General features: G+C 42.1%; 1 protein-coding gene across 1 annotated transcript; it reads left to right on the forward strand.

Annotated features, from left to right (window-relative positions):
* The first annotated feature begins 1570 nt into the window (after positions 1–1570).
* On the forward strand, positions 1571–24875 carry LOC124141578 (uncharacterized oxidoreductase YjmC-like). Its single transcript, XM_048383236.1, has 12 exons — positions 1571–1783; positions 4025–4132; positions 7256–7336; positions 8202–8263; positions 10663–10716; positions 11404–11502; positions 12162–12227; positions 12676–12745; positions 15822–15940; positions 18317–18412; positions 21422–21532; positions 24136–24875. Exons 1-12 carry the CDS (start codon positions 1618–1620, stop codon positions 24181–24183), a joined length of 1080 nt encoding a protein of 359 aa, XP_048239193.1. The 5' UTR covers positions 1571–1617; the 3' UTR covers positions 24184–24875.
* The last annotated feature ends 1309 nt before the right edge of the window (positions 24876–26184 follow it).

The following is a 26184-nucleotide window of genomic DNA, read 5'->3' on the forward strand; positions in this document are numbered from 1 at the left end:
TAACATCTGGCATGGGACTCGGTGTAGCAGGTGTTGGTTTATTATCAACTATAATCGCCGCGCCTATCGTACTTGGCATGGAAATAGCGGCCGGAGTCTCAGGACTGGCAGGAATAACGATAAAATTCATTTCTCGTAGGTTGCAAAAGAAAGCATTAAAACACGATACTATTCGGATACTCGCCGAAGCAAAGTTGAACAGCATTGAGGATCATATTTCAACAGCAATGGCTGATTGTAAGATATCCGAGGATGAGTTTCGTTTAGTGTTGTCAGAACTCACCAAATACAACGCAATGAAGCAGTAGATTCGATCAAAATCTCGTAAGACCAGTGGTATTAGCGACAATGAGAAAACAAAGTTCATAGAACAGGGGAGGCAACAAGCGCGTCAATTATTCCGTGCCAAAACCAAAGAATTAGTTGGAGATTAAAAATAGATTGCCTACTATCATTAGATCACACCGCATAAAATCATACATTTATTTAGAAGAATGCTTACGTAAGTATATAATAATGGAGAATTACAAACCAACAAAGGAAGAACTCGAAAAAGCTATCCAAACATTTATGCTCAGGGACAAAATTATCAAATGGAGAGAATTACCACAAGGTATATATTTTATTTGTGATGTCAAACCAACCAAATACGGTCATCAATTATTTCTATCCAATTATCAAGAAGAATATATAGTATGGTCTCCTAGTAAAATGAACGAAGAACTTAGTAAAAATGTTGAATATCACTTCGTTAAAAATAATGGTATATGTATGAGTAAAAATAATAGAGAATATTTTCATTACAATTTAGTTTAGTCTCATCTTCGTTTTTGTACTAATGGTATCATTTATTGACTCCAGGTGGTGGTGAGCTAGAGTCAATCTCATGACTATCGTTGAATCGCATAATCATTTCGACATAAAAAATTCCCCCTGTAGTATAGGTATAGGTATATAAATCCGGCTCCAGTGGGGTTGCGGCAGAAGCCCCATTACCTATACTACTATAGAATATGTATGTGGTCTTCTTTGAGTGGCATTTAGAAGTTGGAATGGTAACTAAGACACAATTGTTATGGATGAGCAACTTCTTTGTTACAATTGGGCGACGTTGCATACATGTATATAAAATCTAGTGAGTGAGTGTGGTTTAACGCAGCTTTTAACAGTATTCCAGTTATATCACGGCGTGTCAGCTTAATGTGGAAGGAAAGCCCGAAGCGATGCAGGTCCCAGACGTTTACCACTTTGGTGAAACCCACGAGCACGGGTGTATTGCTGAAAACGCCTGGAAACATTCGGGGCAAACCGAGATTCAAACCAAAGATCATAGATTTCTGGCGTGCCCAAGGGACGCAATTCCGCACAGCAAATTTAACCGCCACCAAATTAAAGGCCACCCATGCCCCAATTATAATAAGGCTTGTTAGTCGTTTCATATCCGTTACACCAAAGAGTAAATGTTGTGTGCTGAAAACCGAAGGTCAGAATCTGCTGACTGTTAAATTTATTACGATCATTACAAAACATTTATCAAAGCGACATTGCGCCTTTAAAATGACAAGCACGATCCAGTTGTGAACTGTGCCAGTCGCATACAGCAGAGATCTATACACAATGGCCGACCAAGTCAATAGCCTCATACCGCGCGAAGAGTTTCATGATTTTGTTGTTCGCTGCATGACAGCCGTGGGCACGCGTCAAGATGATGCACGTGCACTGGCTGACCTGCTCGTGGCAGCAGACTACAGAGGTCACTATAGTCACGGACTCAACAGACTTGGTGAGTGTGCCATTCGATAATACGAAGTTAGTGAAAATGTTGATTTGCGTTGATCGGCGGTATTCGATTTTAACTTGAGAAGACTTGTAAAAGCCATTTTCAATAATACATGATGAAACATCAATAGAATGTATGTATTTTGGTGATTATGTTGCCAATACGATTACTTCTGCAACACATTGTCATCGTAACTGTTTAGCATGAATTAAGTATTGTAAGTAATCAGTCTTAGTTTTGTTCGAAGGACGCTTGCAATGAACTTTTACCCTCGACATCCTTCGCAAGAGTTATTTGATGCAGGGTATCAAATTCTAAACACAAACGTGCATCAGTATGTTCATGAGGTAAAAAAATATTGTGTTATACAGCAAAACTATCGAAACTGTTCCTTCAGTTTGGACTTAATGGACTCTTCCGTAGGTTAATAATACTCGACCTTTATGTAACAGACTTATGAAATGTTATATAATGTGTGTATGTGTATGTGTGTGTGTGTGTGTGTGTCGGGGGGGGGGGGGGGGGGGGGGGCGCAGGGGTCTTGTGTTTGTTTAACTGAACTGACCCTATTTTATGCACTCGCCGCAAATAGCTGCAAACTTGCTGATGCACTCACTATTTTATGCAACATGTGGTCATGAATACCTCAACCTCACTGTCCCATAAAGAATTACCAGTCCCTACATAATGTGCTAAATCTATACCTTTTTTATTTAAAAGTTAAGAACTGTTCTTTTTCACATGGCCCAACCCCATCCCGTGTAGTTGTAATAAATTTTCACTGTCGTTGTTAATGACACCCGTAATCTTGTCATTTCATCACAATTATATCGAGAAAAAAAGTAAATTACAATGTATTCCCGAAAATTCGTGACAAGAATATTTAATCTCAATACAAATCCCAGTAGTTGAATTTGTGAATTATTTATATGCGTATATTCTAGGTGATGCATCACTTCTTTCACGCACTGCAAATCAATATTCCTCATCAGAAACAGTGACAGCTGTCTGTGTCCAACACTCAACACGCATTCTACTGGTTATTTTCTTTCCCAAGACTTAAGGAAGTGCATTTTCATTTTGCTATCAGGCGACCCAAGAAAGTTGCGTCTTATCTGTCGTTTGCCTCCGTGGCCTTGTGGTAGAGCGTCCGCCCGGAGAGCGGAAGGTCCAGGGTTCGATCCCGGGCCGCGTCATACAAAAAGACGTTAAAAGATTGTACTTGTTGTTACCCTGTCTGGCGCTCGGCATTAAGGGGCTAAAACAAGGACTGGTCGGCTCGGAGTCAGTATACTGTGTCTGAGTGGGGTATTCATGTTAAACTGCGGCATGGTATCTCAGTGAGCTAGCACTATAAATCGGCATCAGTCCGGACTAGTACAAGCAGCCACACACACACATACACGTGCATGCACGTCGCTATATAAGTGCAATAATCTTGGACGCGACGTTAAACCCAATTTCACCTCACCTTATCTGTCGTTTAATCTCATATAAAAAGCTGTGTCTGGTTAATTATGATAACACTGGAATTTATCAAATGCAAGATTTGTTTTCGAAACAGCCGTAAGGACGAAGGATACTTCGACTGTCGTCATGATTTGATTGCGCTATCTCGCACGTGCAACACGAACATTAAAGTCATCTTGTAGCTATTTCCATCAACAGTGCCCCAGTTATTTCGAAATGGCTCTGATGCGATTGAGACTTACCGATCTATGCTCATTTGATCTCGCACCTTTCCGTAACCTGCAAGAAGACTCTTCCCCTGTCGATGAATGTTATGTGCGAAAAATACGACAAACCAATCAGAACGCACGTATGACTTCAAGTTCTTCGGTCAAAGAATCCCTCGGGAATAATTTTTGATTTTACATATATCTTGCTTCTAAGAATATACCCAAGATACATTTGAATCGTACAGTATAATACCACATGCCCCGATGTGTTTTAAATTGCATCCGAAACGTATAGAATATGGGGAAATACATGTGCACGTGAATCATTACGCAACGAGTTGACAATTCTTTTAACTATGCCCTCTTGCGCTTAGACGGAACCCGGTCGCACGAGAGGGGCACGAGTCGCTGTTCGGCTTGTACCGGAATAACACGAGTTGGTCACCCAGTAAAGAAATGAAATACTGTTTGAAGTGGCGTTAAACCCAACTCACTTACTCAACGTTTATGTGTTATTTAAACAGCATCAAGGACTTGATTATCAATATGTTTCTTGAACCTGCAGACATGTATGTTCGTGATGTGCAGTCGACAATGACAGTCACAGACAAGAGTCCGGCAATCGTCAAGGAGACGGCGGCAACAGCATTCGTCAACGGCAACAACTTGCTGGGTAACGTACTTGTGGAATAATTACATGATCTTCAACTCAAAGTTAAACAACGCCCGATTTTATTTTATATGACTACAGTTAGTTTGCCATGTGTGGTGGGAATTGCAACATCCAGCCTTCCGGTTATGGTTGTTTGTTAAATTGCTTGGATAGTATCTATCACGGCCCGTCCCCTACCATCCCTAAATATCAGAATTTATCTTTGTTATATGATTCGGGGCGGTCGGGTAGCCTAGTGGTTAAAGCGTTCGCTCGTCACGCCGAAGACCCGGGTTCGATTCCCGACATGGGTACAATGTGTGAAGCCCATTTCTGGTGTCCCCCGCCGTGATATTGCTGGAATATTGCTAAAAGCGGCGTAAAACCATATTCACTCACTCACTTGTTGTATGATTCAATAAATAAAAGCGACTAAATATTTTCCATATTCATAAGAGATCTGTACTAATAGCGGAGTCAATTGTACGATTCCGACTATATCATGAACGTGTTTATGAATCACTATCACATGGTGATGATACCAGGTGTTTGCGAAAAGGTAAGCGTATCCTGCCTCATTGGTGGCACGCGTTACAAACACATGCAAAAGCAAGTCAATTGTTCACCTGAAGAAACACGGGAACATATGCTACAAGACAAAATAAAAAATTGCGTCTGACATGTTTGTCACTGAATTGTCCTCCATATGTCCACCATAACATTTTGAAAGCATTACTGAGGCCATGAATTTTGTAACGTTGATCAAACAACGCTTGAGCAAGAGTCGCATGCCGCTCTTTGTGGAAAGAGCATGCTCGATTGCACCTCAACAGTTGTGAAATGTGAAACACCAAAGGCTTGAGCTGCTGGAAAAAGCTCGACATAAAATGAGGGGGCACGGGTGGCCCAGTCGTCTAAGGCGCCGCGATTCGCTGTGCAGAGTTGCGTCCCTTGGACACGCCAGAAACCTATGAATGTGGGTTCGAATCCCGGTTCGCCCCGATTATGTTTCTAGGTTTGTCAGCACCATACCCGTGCTCGTGGGTTTCACCAAAGTGGTAAACGTCTGAGACCTGCATCACTTCGGGCTTTCCTCCCACATTAAGCTGACACGCCGTGATATAACTGGAATACTGTTAAAAGCGGCGTTAAACCCAACTCACTCACTCACTCGACATAAAAGGCAAGTTGACTGATGAAGCAGATGGAGCGGTCTCACTGGTCTCTTTTATTTCTAATTCGGCTGGTGTAAATCGATGGAAGGGAATTGTAAAAATGAACATATTTTACAGATAAAAAAATGTTAAATTACAGTTTTACAAATTTAATAAAGAGGATCCCAGAGACCCGCTTCAGTCCTGATACTGCAGTAATCTCGTTCTAGACTTGCCAATATCTTAAGACTTGCATAGACTTGAATATATTTGTTTCAGGGTCTGTTATTAAACGATATGAGATAATAGATTATCTGACGCTTTGGTTACACTTCAAGGCCGAATTGACTTTGCCACAACGAGCAGAAATTCCGATTGGTATGGGTAAAGAAATAGATCAGCAATGATTTATGATTGATGAAGACATGATTCAATGAGCTCAGTAGGTCGCAACAGCGTTATTGTTTACTTATCTTTCTCGGGCGAATTCCAGATGAGCCTCACATGGGTATCTTAGCCTCAGTATCAATGTAACATGTGTCAGATATACAATGTAACATTGATATACAGATATGCTATGTATCATTAATATACATATATGCAATGTAATATTGATATACAGATATACAATATAACATTGATATACAGATATGCTATGTATCATTAATATACATATATGCAATGTAATATTGATATACAGATATACAATGTAACATTGATATACAGATATGCTATGTAACATGTGTCAGATATACAATGTAACATTGATAAACAGATATGCAATGTAATATTGATATACAGATATGCAATGTCATATTGATATACAGATATGCAATGTCATATTGATATACAGATATGCAATGTAATATTGATATACAGATATACAATGTAACATTGATATACAGATATGCTATGTAACATCGGTCAGGTATACAATGTAACATTGATATACAGATATGCAATGTAATATTGATATATAGATATGCTATGTAACATTGATATACAGATATACAATGTAATATTGATATACAGATATGCTATGTAACATTGATATAGAGATATACAATGTAACATTGATAAACAATGTAATATTGGTCAGATATACAATGTAACATTGATATACAGATATGCAATGTAATATTGATATACAGATATGCTATGTAACATTGATATACAGATATGCAATGTAATATTGATATACAGATATGCAATGTAACATTGATATACAGATATACAATGAAACATTGATAAACAATGTAATATTGGTCAGATATACAATGTAACATTGATATACAGATATGCTATGTAACATTGATATACAGATATGCAATGTAATATTGATATACAGATATGCAATGTAACATTGGTATACATATATACAATGTAACATTGATATACAGATATGCTATGTAACATTGATATACAGATATACAATGTAACATTGATATACAGATAGTCAATGTAATATTGATATACAGATATGCTATGTAACATTGATATACATATATGCTATGTAATATTGATATACAGATATACAATGGAATATTGATATACAGATATGCAATGTAACATTGATATACAGATATGCTATGTAACATTGATATACAATGTAGTATTGGTCAGATATACAATGTAACATTGATATGCAGATATACAATGTAACACTGATTTACAGATATGCAATGTAACATTGATATACAAATATACAATGTAACATTGGTCAGATATACAATGTAACATTGATATACAGATATACAATGTAACATTGATATACAGATATGCAATGTAACATTTATAAACAGGTAGGCAATGTAACATTGATATACATATATACATTGTAACATTGAAAGACAGATATGCAATGTAACATCGGTCAGGTATACAATGTTACATTCATATACGGATATACAATGTAACATTGATATACAGAAAGTTTCCCTCCAACTTGTAACATATGCAATAACTTCCCTTTGCTTTGCTTTATCTACAGGTCCGGTTGTAGGGCGGTTTTGTATAGACCTAGCTATCCAAAAGGCGAAGGACGCAGGTATAGGATGGGTTGTGGCGAAGGGTAAGAAATGTAACAGATTTTTCTAATATACCATTGTCACATCATTGTCACATCTGACTCGAGTCCACACCTGATGACAATGTGTCAGAGGAATTGTATTGAGCATATATTTTTACACCATTACACTATCTCCTTGTTTTCTTGAGGGTCCGGGGGGCGGTCGGGTAGCCTAGTGGGTAAAGCGTTCGCTCGTCACGCCGAAGACCTGGGTTCGATTCCCGACATGGGTACAATGTGGGAAGCCCGTTTCTGGTGTCCCGATATTGCTTGAATATTGCTAAAAGCGCCGTAAAACCATACTCACTCACTCACTCACTCTGTGGGGTCCGCTAACGACACTAGTTTAACTGTGTAGATAATTTATAAAATTGCTCTAACTCTGTTATCGTTTAGTATATGGTACCGTGATGTATATTTAGACACACTGCAAATGTTCTGAAGAATATATCCAAACGTTTCATTACGACTATTCGAGGGAAGAAATGTTGCCCCTGTCCACAGCAAACTGTTAGTCCTCAATCCATGTGTGGACATATTGTGATACATTACCACGCTTGAACAGTAATATGGAACAGCACGTTCCCACGTGTGTACATGCACGTAAAATACATGATTTGAATAATCAAAGTAACTCATATGTTTATTTATAACACGTTTGTTTCATGTTGGTACAGAATTTTATAAATGTATTGTCATGTGGAGCAATCAGATCTGATCATTCTGACATGGAGGTATGATAAATGTGTTTATCCTGTATGTCATGTGGGTATGATATATATACCATAGAAAAAATGCCATCATCAGTAAATTAACATCAGTCAGGTCGTTTCCAATACATATAAATATTCTCGCCTTCTCTCCCCAGGTTCCAACCATTTTGGCATCGCTGGCTGGTACTCCATGCGGGCCATGGAACAAGGTTTAGTGGTAAGTTACACTGCTGTTTAAACAAAACGATCGGGATGCGGACAGTCGCCCAGCTGCCGTGTCGTGTTAAGACGAGTATTTCTTTCCCCATACCCATGCTGGTGGCTGTTTGATTGGCATTAACTGTTTGATTGGCATTCTGGCATTCTACGATTTCTTACCGTGCTCGTGGGTTTCACCTAAGTGATCAACGTCTGAGACCTGCATCACTTCGGGCTTTCCTCCAACATTAAGCTGACACGCCGTGAAAAAACTGGAATAATGTTAAAAGCGGCGCTAAACCCAACTCACTCACTCACTAACTACTTACTACATCAAGTATACAATTATGGCCCCTTCGGTTACGGGTGGTGCCTGAAGTGCAACTCGATCTGTACATTCGGAGCGAGGTCTGTTGGCTGCTGAAATTAATTTACTTCCTGACAGGTAGATTTAAGATCACTTTCTACACTCAACCAGTTCTAGAAACAGGAAAAGACATACCCGTTTTTTCACTTGACTATTAAATATTTATACTTTGAGCACACTTAGGTGTAGAGATACCGCGTAATAAGAAGCCAATTTATTATATGTATTTTTTAACAATTCACGAGTATTATTCTGTAAAATAGAGTCCCTATCACAGCTATCCTTCCAAGTGTTCATTCACCCCGGGGACCTGGGTAAGGGTAAATCCCAGCGCACTGTTATAAATGGCAACACTGTATGAATCGGGTAGTAAATCTCTTCGCCTGGATAAGGTCGTCACGCCCCCATTGTGTTGGTCGATTTCAATGGCTCTTGTTACTAATCCAGACTGGGTTATTCACGGGTCGCCGTGACATAGCATGTATGTAGCTGACTGCGGCGCTATAATAATACTAATCATTATCATAATAATAATCATAAAAAAACGATACATATTTATCTGTAATGCGCTGTAATCCACCCGTTGGAGCATGCTTAAAGCGCTACCACCCATGTTGGTGGATCAGTGTGCACTTGATTTTCTTTCTAAGCTCCCTTGAGAGAACGCAGCCCCAGCTGTCTGTGAGGCGCTAGAATGTTAACAGTCATCTTCCTTCTACCGGGTACCCATTCATTGCTGGGTCTGCAGTGGCGTATTTCGAACAAAGTCACTTTGGAACAAAGGAGACATCACACGTTCCTTTTTCTTCAGTGTGGGTCAAGGCGTAGAATCAATACAACTACAGTAAAGTACGGTTATAACGAACTCAAAGGGACTACTAATTTTAGTTCGTTATAACCGTAGTTCGTTATAAGCATATAAACAGCATAACTACAGCAAATAGTCGGGACCAAAAAAGTAAGTTCGTTATATCCGTCAGTTCGTTATAAGCGTGTTCGTTATAACCGTAGTTTACTGTATACAACTACTCGAACATGTTACTGCACCTTATTTGTGAGCTGTGCCCTTTGCACATGACCACGTGCCACAACGCATAAAACAACATTCACTCACTGGGGTGTAGTGTGTGCTCGCTTTCTATACGACAGTGTTAAGATTGGCGGATATTGGAACTCGGGGTCCTGTTGTTGGCGAACATTCAAAAGATATGATTTGTTTGCCCATGCAAGATTTTGTTTGTTTCTTGAACGCCGCACTCAGTAATATTCCAGCTGTATGACGACAGTCTGTAAATAATCGAACGTGGATCAGACAATCCAGTGATTGACATCATGGGCATCAATCCACGCAATTGGGATACAATAACATGCATCACCCCAGTCAGCGAGCCTGACCACCCGATCCCCTTAGTCGCCTTTTACGACAAGCATTGGCTACCCCGGATCTTGACGGGTCTTGCCGATGCAAGAATGACCCAATTATTAAAAGACTGACACTGAGGAAATGCAGAATAATCTGATACAGTTTTGTGATTATCGTTGAGAGCGTATCACTGCATCGTGGTTCCACGTCGTTTTATCTATGATGAAAGTTAATACGCATAAGTCGAGCGTGACATGTATAACTTGACTGCACTCATCTGAGACGCTACGAATTGTAAAAAGTCTTCCGTCTTGTCTCACGCATTTTCATTGTGACAATGGGTCTGTGTGACACAGTTATGTTATCCAAACGTGATAGTCCGGATCTCCATGGCAGGATAAGCATTTGATTTAAAGTACAGTAAACTACGCTTATAACGAACACGCTTATAACGAACTGACGGATGTAACGAACTTCCTTTTTTTGGTCCCGACTATTTGCTGTAGTTATGCTGTTTATATGCTTATAACGAACTACTGTTATAACGAACTAAAATTAGTAGTCCCTTTGAGTTCGTTATAACCGTACTTTACTGTACATTTTGAAGGGTAAACGTCATCGTTGCCATGTTGTCCCCGTGAATTCACGAGGAATTGACTTCACTAATACTTCACCGTTGTATTCACAGGGAATGGCCTTCACAAATACTTCACCGTTGTTGGTACCGACCCGAGCCAAAGATGTAAGTAGGACTCTCATTATAAAGTTTTATGTGTAAATTTCGCCTCTTTCGCCCTATTTTATCTTTGGGCAACTATTAGCCCATCTTCCCGAGGCAAATGTGTTGACTGACTGCTAAAGTCCAGTTTCCACCCTTGACGAACTTCGCTGGAACTTCGTGGCTCGATCGTATTACGATCGTATTACGAGTTATGTCCCTTCTGTGTCCCTCCTATTGACCAATCAGAATCCACTTTCATTTCAATAGCATTTCCTTCAAACAAAATGGCGGCGAGCAGTCAAGACGATGTGATCGATAATCAAGATCTATATTGTAATAAAACGGGATGAGATGAGGTATTAAGCCATTTTTAGCTGGTCAATTGTCAGTGACACTTGACACTGAGTGAGTTTCTCAGTTCGTTAAACACGTCAATAATAAGTGGTAAATGGGCTTGTCGGTGATCAGATGTCAGTTCGCTGTCTCCGTTGGTTCGCTTTGGAGAGTGTGTTATATACGTGAATTTTATGTGATATAATATAGGAGATAACAGTTCGTTGTATCCGTTTGTTTGCTATATCCGTGTTCGTTGTATCCGTTGACCCCTTGCGTTGGCTTCACACATGGTGTACTTATACGAAGAATCAAACTCATATGGGGAATCCACAGTACCGCTTTTATCAAACTAAGACTTGTTATGTGTCACAGCGGACGCTCGGAACCAACCCCATCAGTGTGGCAGCCCCTGCCAACAACGGCGACAGCTACGTGCTCGATATGGCCACGACGGCGGTAGCCCTCGGCAAGGTATTGACATTGACAAGGTTTTGGTTGATTACGTTGCTCAGATGATCCGGGGTGCGTGTGTGCGTGTGCGTGTGTGCGTGTGTGCGTGTGGGATGTGTGTGTGTGTGTGTGTGTGTGGATGGGTGGGTGTGGGTGTGTGTGTGTGTGTGTGTGTGGGGGGGGGGGGGGGGGGGGGGGGGGGGGGGGGGTGCTTGTGCTAGTCTGGACCAATGCTGCTTCAAAGTGTTACCCCACGGAACGGAACTACCATGCCGCAGTTTAACATGGATACCCCACCCAGACACAATATACTGACTCCAAGACGACCAGTCCTTGTTTTATCCCGTTAATGCCGAGAGCCAGGCAGGGTAACAACAAGTACCATATGTATGTCTTTTGGTATGACGCGGCCGGGGATTGAGCCACCGGCCTCCTGCTCTCTGGGCAAACGGTCTACCCGCTAGACCACAGATGCGGTCCCGTTAGGTTGCTTTGTGCTGGTCTGAGGCCTAATGACTAAATAGGTCACGACATTGCCATTTTGACATATGCGCAACTGAGACATTGTCGAACGTGTAACTAGGTAGACATTTACTGCTAAGTAAATACACATGATAAAAGTTGGGTTAGCAGACAAGTGGATTTGGAAATACATTTTTCTTTGTGATATAAATTCGCAGATTGAGCTGAACGACAGGAAGGGCATCGAAGCGCCGATCGGCTGGGGAACTGATAGAGACGGAAAGGTAGGGCTGAGATCTGAGGCAGGTCTTAGTAGTGAGTAAGCTAGGATTGGAATTAACAACGCTTTGTACAGTCCTTCAGTTACATCTGATATTTTAATCAGAGCAATCTCGTGTTAATAATAATAATAATAATAATAATAATAGGCTTCTAATAATGGTCAAAGCCACAGACGAACATGATGAAAACGCGTTAGATCATTTATCCGGTCGCAGGATCATTTTTATTTCATATTCTCAACTCCTTGGGAAGTACACAACCAAACCTCATAAAGAAGTTGATCACGTGTTCCATCTGTTAGAGTCGAATACTGATCAGTACACACAAATATATATTGAATACTGATGCCTCGGTGTGTGGGTTGTATATATAGTTACAGCGTGAACACCTCTCTTGTCATATTTGTACAAGTAACCTGTTTTTGACTCACGTCAAGTATGTCATTTTCAGCCGTGCTCTAATCCTGCTGAGATTGTAGATAATGGTGGCCTCATGCCACTGGGAGGGCCGGAGGAGTGTAGTAAGTATGCTTCAGCCAATCAGAACCAGTCACGTGGTCATCTTAGGTATCTCCCGGATGTTGCCCTTCACACGTGGATAATCTCGTGGTATCTCGCGGATATTTCCTGCGACACTTGAGTAATCTCGTGGTGTCTCGCGGATATTGCCTGCGACACTTGGGTAATCTCGTGGTATCTCGCGGATGTTGTAATCGACACGCGGATAATATCGTGGTATCTCGCGAATTTTGCCTGCGACACGTGGTTTTTCTCGTGGTATCTCACGGATATTGCAATCGACAGGCGGATAATATCGTGGTATCTCGCGGATGTTGCCTGCGACACTTGGGTAATCTCGTGGTATCTCGCGGATGTTGGTATCGACACACAGGTAATATCGTGGTATCTCGCGGATGTTGCAATCGACAGGCGGATAATATCGTGGTATCTCGCGGATGTTGCCTGCGACACTTGGGTAATCTCATGGTATCTCGCGGATGTTGCAATCGACACGCGGATAATATCGTGGTATCTCGCGGATATTGCCTGCGACACGTGGTTTATCTCGTGGTTTCTCACGGATATTGCCTGCGACACTTGGGTAATCTCGTGGTATCTCGCGGATGTTGCAATCGACAGGCGGATAATCTCGTGGTATCTCGCGGATGTTGCAATCGACAGGCGGATAATATCGTGGTATCTCGCGGATGTTGCCCGCGACGCGTTGGTAGTCTCGCGGTATCTCGCGATATCTATAATGCTGTCCTCGTCTCCAGGTGGCTACAATGGATATTGGCTGTGGTAGATGGGGAGATATATAATGTTGTCCTCGTCTCCAGGTGGCTACAAGGGTTACGGGCTGTGGTAGATGGGGAGATATATAATGTGGTCCCTGTCTCCAGCTGGCTACAAGGGTTACGGGCTGTGGTAGATGGGGAGATATATAATGTGGTCCCTGTCTCCAGCTGGCTACGGGGCTACGGGCTGTGGTAGATGGGGAGATATATAATGTGGTCCCTGTCTCCAGGTGGCTTCAAGGGTTACGGGCTGTGGTAGATGGGGAGATATATAATGTGGTCCCTGTCTCCATGTGGCTACAAGGGATATTCGCTGTGGTAGATGGGGAGATATAAATGTGGTCCCTGTCTCCAGGTGGCTACAAGGGTTACGGGCTGTGGTAGATGGGGAGATATATAATGTGGTCCTTGTCTCCAGGTGGCTACAAGGGATATGGGCTGTGGTAGATGGGGAGATATAAATGTGGTCCCTGTCTCCATGTGGCTACAAGGGTTACGAGCTGTGGTAGATGGGGAGATATATAATGTGGCCCTTGTCTCCATATGGCTACAAGGGTTACGGGCTGTGGTAGATGGGGAGATATATAATGTGGTCCCTGTCTCCATGTGGCTACAAGGGTTACGGGCTTTGGTAGATGGGGAGATATATAATGTGGTCCTTGTCTCCAGGTGGCTACAGGGGATATGGGCTGTGGTAGATGGGGAGATATAAATGTGGTCCCTGTCTCCAGGTGGCTACAAGGGTTACGGGCTGTGGTAGATGGGGAGATATATAATGTGGTTCCTGTCTCCAGGTGGCTACAAGGGTTACGGGCTGTGGTAGATGGGGAGATATATAATGTGGTCCCTGTCTCCAGGTGGCTACAAGGGATATGGGCTGTGGTAGATGGGGAGATATATAATGTTGTCCTCGTCTCCAGGTGGCTACAAGGGTTACGGGCTGTGGTAGATGGGGAGATATATAATGTTGTCCTCGTCTCCAGGTGGCTACAAGGGTTACGGGCTGTGGTAGATGGGGAGATATATAATGTGGTCCCTGTCTCCAGGTGGCTACAAGGGTTACGGGCTGTGGTAGATGGGGAGATATATAATGTTGTCCTCGTCTCCAGGTGGCTACAAGGGATATTCGCTGTGGTAGATGGGGAGATATAAATGTGGTCCCTGTCTCCAGGTGGCTACAAGGGTTACGGGCTGTGGTAGATGGGGAGATATATAATGTGGTTCCTGTCTCCAGGTGGCTTCAAGGGTTACGGGCTGTGGTAGATGGGGAGATATAATGTGGTCCCTGTCTCCAGGTGGCTACAAGGGTTACGGGCTGTGGTAGATGGGGAGATATATAATGTGGTCCCTGTCTCCAGGTGGCTACAAGGGATATGGGCTGTGGTAGATGGGGAGATATATAATGTGGTCCCTGTCTCCAGGTGGCTACAAGGGTTACGGGCTGTGGTAGATGGGGAGATATATAATGTGGTCCCTGTCTCCATATGGCTACAAGGGTTACGGGCTGTGGTAGATGGGGAGATATATAATGTGGTCCCTGTCTCCATGTGGCTACAAGGGTTACGGGCTTTGGTAGATGGGAAGATATATAATGTGGTCCTTGTCTCCAGGTGGCTACAGGGGATATGGGCTGTGGTAGATGGGGAGATATAAATGTGGTCCCTGTCTCCAGGTGGCTACAAGGGTTACGGGCTGTGGTAGATGGGGAGATATATAATGTGGTTCCTGTCTCCAGGTGGCTTCAAGGGTTACGGGCTGTGGTAGATGGGGAGATATATAATGTGGTCCCTGTCTCCAGGTGGCTACAAGGGATATGGGCTGTGGTAGATGAGGAGATATATAATGTTGTCCTCGTCTCCAGGTGGCTACAAGGGTTACGGGCTGTGGTAGATGGGGAGATATATAATGTTGTCCTCGTCTCCAGGTGGCTACAAGGGTTACGGGCTGTGGTAGATGGGGAGATATAAATGTGGTCCCTGTCTCCAGGTGGCTACAAGGGTTACGGGCTGTGGTAGATGGGGAGATATATAATGTGGTTCCTGTCTCCAGGTGGCTTCAAGGGTTACGGGCTGTGGTAGATGGGGAGATATAATGTGGTCCCTGTCTCCAGGTGGCTACAAGGGTTACGGGCTGTGGTAGATGGGGAGATATATAATGTGGTCCCTGTCTCCAGGTGGCTACAAGGGATATGGGCTGTGGTAGATGGGGAGATATATAATGTGGTCCCTGTCTCCAGGTGGCTACAAGGGTTACGGGCTGTGGTAGATGGGGAGATATATAATGTGGTCCCTGTCTCCAGGTGGCTACAAGGGATACGGTCTGTCCATGATGGTGGAGTTGTTCTGTGGCATTCTGGGAGGATCCGCCTTTGGCCCAAACGTCAGAACGTGGAAAACAACGGACAGAGAAGCGAACCTGGTGAGACTCTGCACTAGTGAGTGAGTGATTGAGTGAGTTGGGTTTAACGCCGCTTTTAACAGTATTCCAGTTATATCACGGCATGTCAGCTTAATGTGGGAGGAAATCCTGAAGTGATGCAGGTCTCAGACGTTTACCACTTCGGTGAAACCCACGAGCACGGGTATGGTGCTGACAAACCTAGAAACATGATCGGGGCGAACCGGGATTCGAACCCCTAATTATAGGTTTCTGGCGTGTCCAAGGGACGCAACTCTGCACAGCGAATCGCGGCGCCTTAGACGACTGAGTCACCCGTGCCCCCAGTTTCGGCACTAGCATAACATACTACCCAAAAGAAGTTAAAAAACACCCAATGGTTTCATGTGGCTACAGTTAATCCGTCTTTTGAGTAGCATACAGTGAAAATTCGTCAATAATACGAAATTGAGGAAATCTACATAAAATTGATGGGACGTTGATAATCCATGCCTTGCGTTTATCCGGAAAGTCGTTGCCCCGCGGATTAAACTCAGGACGGGTTGTTTTTAGCCACGGGTCTTCCACATGTGTATAAATCATACCTCTGAACAGATTCCTGACGGATGTGCCTCAAACACCGGCTGACATTGAAGTCAGTTCGTTATGTCGGAAATACGTTTTTTCGTGTGTAAAAGGATCCATGTCAGAGGTTAAAGTTTTCTGACAGTTCTAACTGATAATAAGAAGCTAAGTGCAATATTAATCTGTACCTTTGCTCATAATTATAGTCACCCCTATACTTACACGCATATATGCAGGGGGTGACAATAATAATAATAATGAACGTAGGCATATAACCTGGCGAAGTGTGCGACACCTACGGCGTTCATTAAAACAGACCATTCACAAATACCATATATAAAAGCACAACAACGCTCTGACAGTCGGGAACCAGTCTATATTAGAAGTATTGTCGAGTAGCAGGCGTTCGCTGGGAGCTTGTACCGGATCATGTGTACAGAAAAGAGTGAAACGATAAAAACATCAATCGCCCTGTGTAACAGAACATGGTCATTTAATATCTGCATAGTGTAATTAAACCTCTTTTAGACCCGTAGTAGCTTGTAACGCTCATACTCGATTGGTCGACTTTATTCAGGGAATGTTTGAGTTTGTTTGTTTGACCAGACAATCCAGTGATTGACATCACGATCATCGTTCTACGCAATTGGGTGAGTGAATGATTATGGTTTTATGCCACTTTTAGCAATATTCCAGCAATATCACGGCGGGGGACACCAGAAAAGGGCTTCACACATTGTACCCATGTCGGGAATCGAACCCGGGTCTTCAGCGTGACGAGCGAACGCTTTAACCACTAGGGTACCCGACCGCCCCTCTACACAATTGGGATACGATGACATGCATCAACCATGTCAGCGAACCTGACCGCCCGATCCCGTTAGTCGCCTTTTACGACAAGCATAGTCGCCTTTTACGGCAAGCTTGGTTGCTGAAGACCTATTCTACCCCGGATCTTCACGGTTGTCAGGGAATGTCACTACCAGGGACATGGGATATGAGCAGGGCGTCATGCTGTTTTCCATATACACGTACGACCGTAGACGACCTTCGCTGATACCAGTTCGCCATCAGCAGATTATGTGAAACATATGTCACATGTTATTCATTGAATAAATCAATACCGTTACCTTAGTCACGTCTAGTAGGTGACTGCTTATGTATATACATGATACCGTCCCAAGTACAATCGTGCGCATTAACAAGCCTCTGGTTCAACGAGTGTATGCTTTAACAAGTATCCGGTTTGAAGAGCGCCCGCACTAACACGTATCCGGTTTAACGAGTGTCCGCACTTACAAGTATACAGTTTAACGAGTGTCCCATGAACAAGGATCCGGTTCAACGCGTGTCCGCATTAACAAGTATCCGGTTTAATAGGTGTCCTCATTAACAAATATCCGGTTTACGTAGTGTCCGTATCAACAAGTATACTGTTAACGAGCGTCGGTTTTAACGAGTGTCAGTCTAACAGGCGTCCATCATTACAGGGTTCAGGTTGGCATTCACTGTTGATCCATGCGAAGGCGTGTTCAGCTTTCTGAAATATACCTTTTCGTTCACAGTATACCATAACATATTTTCACGCAGGCGTTATTGTTAGTATCGGTCAATATGACACCAGATGTAACAGATGTCTTGTCAATCTGCCTTAAAGGGGCTCTCCGCTCCAGATGTGCACATCTCCCGTCAAGGTTTATTCGTTAACTGTTAGATTGGCATACACAGTAACTGCACTGCAAGCAAATTGGGTTATGACATTTACCCGAAAGTAGTCTCCCTTTAAGGCAGTTTTTGTATATATGAATGACCTCATGCACATGTATTTTACAGGGTCAGTGTTTCGTCGCCCTTGACCCCAGCGCCTTCGCCCCGGGCTTTGAGGGACGCATGAGTCAGCTGATAGACCACTGTCGAGGACTTCAACCCGTACGTATATTTATTGTTGGATCCTTAAACGAGGTCCTATCGATGACCATACACGTGATAGGGCATTCGTTAGTACATCTCAACTGTGGTCATAAAAGGCCCCAACAACCCATGCTTGTATCACTGTGGATACAGGGGACAGAACTATGGAATACTGTAAGGGACATTCTCGCCGTCTCGCATTCTCGCGATCTCGACCTTTGGAAACGAGCTAAATATGCCCAAAACACGAGAATGCGAGATTTTGGCCAATTGGCGATCTCGCACTCTCGTGTTTTGGGCATATTTAGCTCGTTTCCAAAGGTCGAGACCGCGAGAATGTCCCTTACAGTATTCCATACAGAACAGACCCCCACTAACCCACGCATGTCTCATTATGGTGATTCCAGGACAGAATAGATTCCCAGCATCACATGTGCGTGCTTGTGGTGAGAGAGACGAGTAAAATCAGCGTGGGGTGGTTTCAACTTATTGTCACAATGTGTGTCATCGTAACCAGGCGCCGTGGAATGCTGCTCATGCTATCAACCACTGGTTTGTCTGGTTCCGACTGCCGTCAGTATTTCTGACTGTGGCATAAAACAACAATCGTTTCAACTTAGATTGACTCTGGCTATATCAGAATGTTATACAGGTATACTATGTTATGCCAGCACGTTATAGCGGTATACAATGTGATGCCAGCGCGTTATAACCGTATACTATGTTATTGCAGCATGTTATAGCGGTATACAATGTAATGCCAGCGCGTTATAACCGTATACTATGTTTTTGCAGCATGTTATAATGGTGTATTATGTTATGTCACCACGTTATAACGGTATACTATGTTATGCCAGCACGTTATAACGCTATACTATGTTATTCCAGCACGTTATAACGGTATACTAAGTTATGCCAGAACGTTATAACGGTATACTATGTTATGCCAGCACGTTAAAATTGTATACTATGTTATGCCAGCACGTTATAGCGGTATACAATGTAATGCCAGCACGTTATAATGGTATACTATGTTATTGCAGCACGTTAAAACGGTATACAATGTAATGCCAGCACGTCATAATGGTATACTATGTTATTGCAGCACGTTATAGCGGTGTATTATGTTATGTCACCATGTTATAACGGTATACTATGTTATGCCAGCACGTTATAACGGTATGCTATGGTATGTCACCATGTTATAACGGTATACTATGTTATGTCAGCACGTTATAACGGTATGCTATGGTATGTCACCATGTTATAACGGTATACTATGTTATTGCAGCACGTTATAACGGTATACTATGTTATGCCAGCACGTTATAACGGTATACTATGTTATTGCAGCACGTTATAGCGGTATACAATGTAATGCCAGCACGTTATAACGGTATACTATGTTATGCCAGCACGTTATAACGGTATACTATGTTATGCCAGCACGTTATAACGGTATACTATGTTATTGCAGCATGTTATAACGGTGTATTATGTTATGTCACCATGTTATAACGGTATACTGTGTTATGCCAGCAGGTTATAGCCGTATACAATGTAATGCCAGCGCATTATAACCGTATACTATGTTATTGCAGCATGTTATAACGGTGTATTATGGTATGTCACCATGTTATGACGGTATACTATGTTATGCCAGCACGTTATAACGGTATGCTATGGTATGTCACCATGTTATAACGGTATACTATGTTATTGCAGCAGGTTATAACGGTATACTATGTTATGCCAGCACGTTATAACGGTAAACTATGTTATGCCAGCATGTTATAACGGTATACTATGTTATGCCAGCACGTTATAACGGTATACTATGTTATGCCAGCACGTTATAACGGTATACTATGTTATGCCAGCACGTTATAACGGTATACTATGTTATGCCAGCACGTTATAACGGTATACTATGTTATGCCAGCACGTTATAACGGTACACTATGTTATGCCAGAACGTTATAACGGTACACTATGTTATGCCAGCACGTTATAACGGTACACTATGTTATGCCAGCACGTTATAACGGTATACTATGTTATGCCAGCACGTTATAACGGTAAACTATGTTATGCCAGCATGTTATAACGGTATACTATGTTATGCCAGCACGTTATAACGGTATACTATGTTATGCCAGCACGTTATAACGGTACACTATGTTATGCCAGCACGTTATAACGGTACACTATGTTATGCCAGCACGTTATAACGGTATACTATGTTATGCCAGCAGGTTATAACGGTATACTATGTTATGCCAGCACGTTATAACGGTATACTATGTTATGCCAGCACGTTATAACGGTACACTATGTTATGCCAGAACGTTATAACGGTACACTATGTTATGCCAGCACGTTATAACGGTACACTATGTTATGCCAGCACGTTATAACGGTATACTATGCTATGCCAGCACGTTATAACGGTAAACTATGTTATGCCAGCATGTTATAACGGTATACTATGTTATGCCAGCACGTTATAACGGTATACTATGTTATGCCAGCACGTTATAACGGTATACTATGTTATGCCAGCACGTTATAACGGTACACTATGTTATGCCAGCACGTTATAACGGTATACTATGTTATGCCAGCACGTTATAACGGTACACTATGTTATGCCAGAACGTTATAACGGTACACTATGTTATGCCAGCACGTTATAACGGTACACTATGTTATGCCAGCACGTTATAACGGTATACTATGTTATACCAGCATGTTATAACGGTACACTATGTAATGCCAGCACGTTATAACGGTATACTATGTTATGCCAGCACGTTATAACGGTATACTATGTTATGCCAGCATGTTATAACGGTACACTATGTTATGTCATCATGGTATAACGGTACACTATGTTATGCCAGCACGTTATAACGGTATACTATGTTATGTCATCATGGTATAACGGTACACTATGTTATGCCAGCACGTTATAACGGTACACTATGTTATGTCATCATGGTATAACGGTACACTATGTTATGCCAGGCCGAAGGGGAGAGCGAGGTGCTGGTGCCAGGAGACCCAGAGAGGAAACACATGGCCAAGTGCGACTCCCTCGGAGGAATACCATATCACCCAAACCAGGTCAAATATGCTGTAAGTTATATATCAATGTTTTTCATTTCCCATGTGTCTGAATTATTAATATAAAATATGAATATATATTTCGTAATGATTACTATTGACCTACATGTATAACGATTGATGTTGCACGAGCTTTTGTTGTAGGCAGTTTATACAGATTGCAATCTCATGCAAAACGTACATATATATGGCAGCCTGCAATGCTTGTCTTCACTGATGTGAAACGCGCTTATTGTCACAGCAGGGGTTCACAAAATGGGCTGTGGCGCGCTAAGCATCCTGGGTAATTTACTATCTAAGCGGTATATACTCACCGCCAAAACAAACGCGAACCAAAGAAACATTAAGAGAAGAATGTACGTTAAGAGAGAGGTTACCGATGTGTACCAACTAGTCTGTCTTACAGACCCTGATACAAATATATATCAAATACAGCCAATGCAAGTCTATAATGTTTGGCAAGTCTAGATCACTGCAGTATCAGGAAATCTGAAAATGAAGAGAGTCACTGGGCTCCTTTTTATTATATTTTTTTTAAAGATTACTGAACAACTGTTTTTTTATGTACGATATGTTCATTTCAGAGACTAGATGTTAGTCTATGTACCAACTAGTGACAAAACTAACAATCAGTCAAGTGATGCCACAGATGTCCTTATTATCCCCCACCCCAACGAAGTTGGCGGGGGATATTGAAATGGGTTCCGTCCGTCCGTCCGTCCGTCCGTCCGTGTTTGCGTGTATGCGTGAGTCCCGAAATCGTTTCCATGGCATTACTCAGAAACCTTTAAATATTTCTCTACGAAACTTTGCATGTCTATCAGACTCATGCTTAACTGGTGCCTTTTGCTACTTAGGAATTTTAGGAATTTTAATTTTTTACGTTTCCATGGCAGCAAGTTTGACTTAGGTTCTATAAGGGTGGTGTTCATTTCCGGAGCGTAACTCAGAAACCGTTAAACACTTTCTTACAAAACTTTGCATGTCTACCAGGCACATACTGAACTGGTGCCTTTTGCTCTTTAGGAATTTTTATAAATTTTTATTTTTTATGTTTCCATGGCAACAAGTTGTATTTAAGTTTTAATATAGGGTGGGTTCACTCATGGAGTATAACAAATAAACTGTTAAATATTTCCTTGCCAAACATTGCATGTCTATGTATCAAGTACATACTGAACTGGTGCCATTTGACATTAAGGAGTTTTAGAAATGTTTATTTCGATAATTCAAATTTCCATTGCAGCTATTTTGACATGGGCTAAGAGAAATGTTGGGTCAGTAACCTGGTTTGAGACCATAACATGTTAAAATTGGCGGGGGATTAGATGACTTCGTCGACTATACGCTTGTTCTTATGACGATATGCTGCACCTGATTTCCAAACTTAACTGGTTAATCATATGTGATGCGTTCATGACCATCGGTTCACACAACATACCAGTATGTTCGTTTTTGCATCAAACCAATCTAATATATCTTGAATATAAGTACGTCTTCATATATCAACCAACATGTATGGTATTAGTGTTTCTTTGTCTCATGTCAATGTCTCTGACAAATAAGTATGTAGAGTTGCTCCCCTTAGCAATGGATCTGCTGATTTATTGGTTTGAATCCCGCAGTCGTTCTGATAACGATCCAAGGCATTGTCCTGTCGATATACACGTACTTGTATATAATATATGTCTGGGATGGGAGTGAGTGAGTGAATATGGTTTTACGCGTAAAACCATACTCACTCACTCACTCGGCGTGACGAGTGAACGCTTTAACCACTAGGCTACCCGACCGCCCCTTCTGGAATGAGAAAGTCACCGTAAAAACAAACAGAACATAACGAGGGTCTTGTAAATGTGTTGTGGGCTTATCCCTTGTGGTTCTAGACCCATGAAGATCCGGGGTAGAATAGGTCTTCAGCAACCCATGCTTGCCGTAAAAGGCGACTATGCTTGTCGTAAAAGGCGACTAACGGGATCGGGTGGTCAGGCTCGCTGACTTGGTTGATCCATATCATCGATCCCAATTGCGTGGATCGATGCTCATGATATTAATCACTGGATTGTCTGGTCCAGACTCGATTATTTACAGACCGCCGTCATATAGCTGGGATATTGCTGAGTGCGGCGTTAAACGACAAACCAATCAATCAATCTCGAAAGTTCCCAGCCATGATTAAGATTATGCAATCTTACAAAAAGATTGCTTTTCTGTAACAACTTAAATGGATCGAATGGTTGATGAGTTTTTTTAACTAAATCATCGCTGACTTCTTTAACAGTTTTTTGTCCGCTGTACGGAACACCTAGACCATGGTTTGCTCCTTTAATGCGCCAATCTTTACTCGTAGAAACATTAAATTCCTGACAAATACGTTCATAAGCGAACCTATTGTACGGATTATTTGATGCATTCCATGCTCGATCCTGCGGTAATGGAGCACTAATTTCTTTAAGTATACGTCTAATCTGATAATACACGTGAAACGTTATAACAGACTTATTCAGTTCAAATCCTGGGGGATAAAGAGATACGCCACATCCTGTTGTGGCACACCATACTGCAAGTGCGGCGTTAAACAACAAACCAACCAACCTTGTGGTTCTTTGTTCCAGAACGACCTTGCGGCCAGCCTCCACGTCGCACCAATGAAGCCACTTTGATTTTGAAGGCGTGTTCTGGATATAAAGACGAACACTTCCTACCACCATACCGCACCTACCTGTCTCTGCCCCTACTCATCATCATCACCACACACGTCTGAAGTCGTCAGGGCTGTATTTGTTTGTGCTATTTAATCAAGATACTTATTTCACAATGACCCAATGAAAACAAAAATATTCCAAGGTGAATTCGTTATCATAGATGGCTTCCATTGAAAATTTATATAACTGAAATATTTTAAATGTAATGTTTCAATGTTTAACATATTTTCTGAATTCGTTATCATAGATGGCTTCCAATTGAAAATTTATATAACTGAAATATTTCAAATGTAATGTTTCAATGTTTAACATATTTTCTGAATTCGTTATCATAGATGGCTTCCAATTGAAAATTTATATAACTGAAATATTTTAAATGTAATGTTTCAATGTTTAACATATTTTCTGATAATTATGAAATTCCATTATATCAAAAAGACGTTTATCGAGCGTATCTACAGCTGGACATGTTGGCATACAAGGATATACTCATCATGTTTGTACCGGACTGGGAACTAGGGTTGCGACCGGGTACGAAAACTGAACTCGAGTACCCGGCAGACAATACCCGAACCGGACTCGAGTACCGGTAGTTCAATGTTGTCCCACTTGTTTGTAATGCTTTTGCGAATAAAAGGTCATCAAACATCTATTGATCTATTCATCTATTTTCAATTAAATGCCTGCATGGCTTACCTAAAACATTTGAACGTCTGTCCGCTTTGTCGTCCATTTTGAACTGACTTACGAGTTACGAAAGGCGATTAGAGTTATCTCCCCTGAACGGGTAATCGAGTCCTGAAAATTTGACTCGAGTCCTAAGCTACCCGACTCGTTATCGGGTACTCGAGTACCCGTCGCAACCCTACTGGGAACTTGTATATACTCATTTATCGAGTGAGTAAGTGAGTTTGGTTTGACACCGCTTTGAAGTGTTCCAGTTCTATAACGACGTGTTAGCTTAAAGTTGGACGCAAACTTTGAAAAACATGCCCTATGTTGTTTCGACTCAGGGCTTATCTGGGACTCAATTCACCAGGCACCGGATTCTGGCACCACTAAGGGACGCAACTGACCCGTGGCCCGTATTACCGAGGATGGCACTGTAGTGGCAGTGCGTGAAGTGATTACTGTCTTTGGAAATTACTATTTAATGCTTAGCTGCAACTTTAATTGCGTATTTGTAAAAAAAGAGGTTATGATGAAATGGTCTCATCTCCATGATGATGGATGTATTTGCACCTGTGTGTTAATATGTGTGACAGAATAAATCATTGACTTGTTCTTTGCTTGTTCCGTATGGTAATGCATCAGAATAACACATGACTCATTGCGCGTTATCTTGCATATATTTAGTGATTATCACCGTGTCGTGAGAGTATGTTAGTCTCTGTACCGGACGTATCCAAAGACTCGCGATGGTATGTCCGATTTTGAAAAACAGTTAGGTTTAACGCTACTTTGAGTGAGTGAGTGAGTGAGTATGATTTTACGCCGCTTTTAGCAATATTCCAGCAATATCACGGCGGGGGACACCAGAAATGGGCTTCACACATTGTACCCATGTCGGGAATCGAACCCGGGTCTTCGGCGTGACGAGCGAACGCTTTAACCACTAGGCTACCCGACCGCCCCAACGCTACTTTGAACAGTATTAGTTATTTTACTACTGGTGAACGTATTTCCGACAGGAATCCTGTTGTTGCGCTGGTCGTTGACGTTTTCAAAACCTACGAGCATAGAAACTCACTTAAAGATCATACTCAGGGCGAATGTGGATTTCGAGCCTACCGTCAGCGGATCCTGGTACAGTGACGGGACGGGACTCAGTACAACTATGCCTCCAACATGATCTATCCAATCGTGTAAAACATGTACTATCCAATTGCGTTTTAAAACATTTACTATCCAAACGTGTACAAAAACATGGACTATCCAACTAAACTTATACTAACCAGT

The sequence above is a fragment of the Haliotis rufescens genome, unplaced genomic scaffold, assembly GCF_023055435.1.
Source record: "Haliotis rufescens isolate VD_foot unplaced genomic scaffold, xgHalRufe1.0.p SCAF_46, whole genome shotgun sequence".
NCBI classification, from domain to species: domain Eukaryota; kingdom Metazoa; phylum Mollusca; class Gastropoda; order Lepetellida; family Haliotidae; genus Haliotis; species Haliotis rufescens.

What these genes read in the sequence shown, in the direction of transcription:
- LOC124141578 (XM_048383236.1), top strand. Translation starts at nt 1,618, where the DNA reads ATGGCCGACCAAGTCAATAGCCTCATACCGCGCGAAGAGTTTCATGAT. An exon ending in GGGAGGGCCGGAGGAGTGTA is followed by an intron (nt 12,746 to 15,821) that starts GTAAGTATGCTT and finishes CCCTGTCTCCAG; the next exon opens with GTGGCTACAAGGGATACGGT. An exon ending in CGGACAGAGAAGCGAACCTG is followed by an intron (nt 15,941 to 18,316) that starts GTGAGACTCTGC and finishes TGTATTTTACAG; the next exon opens with GGTCAGTGTTTCGTCGCCCT.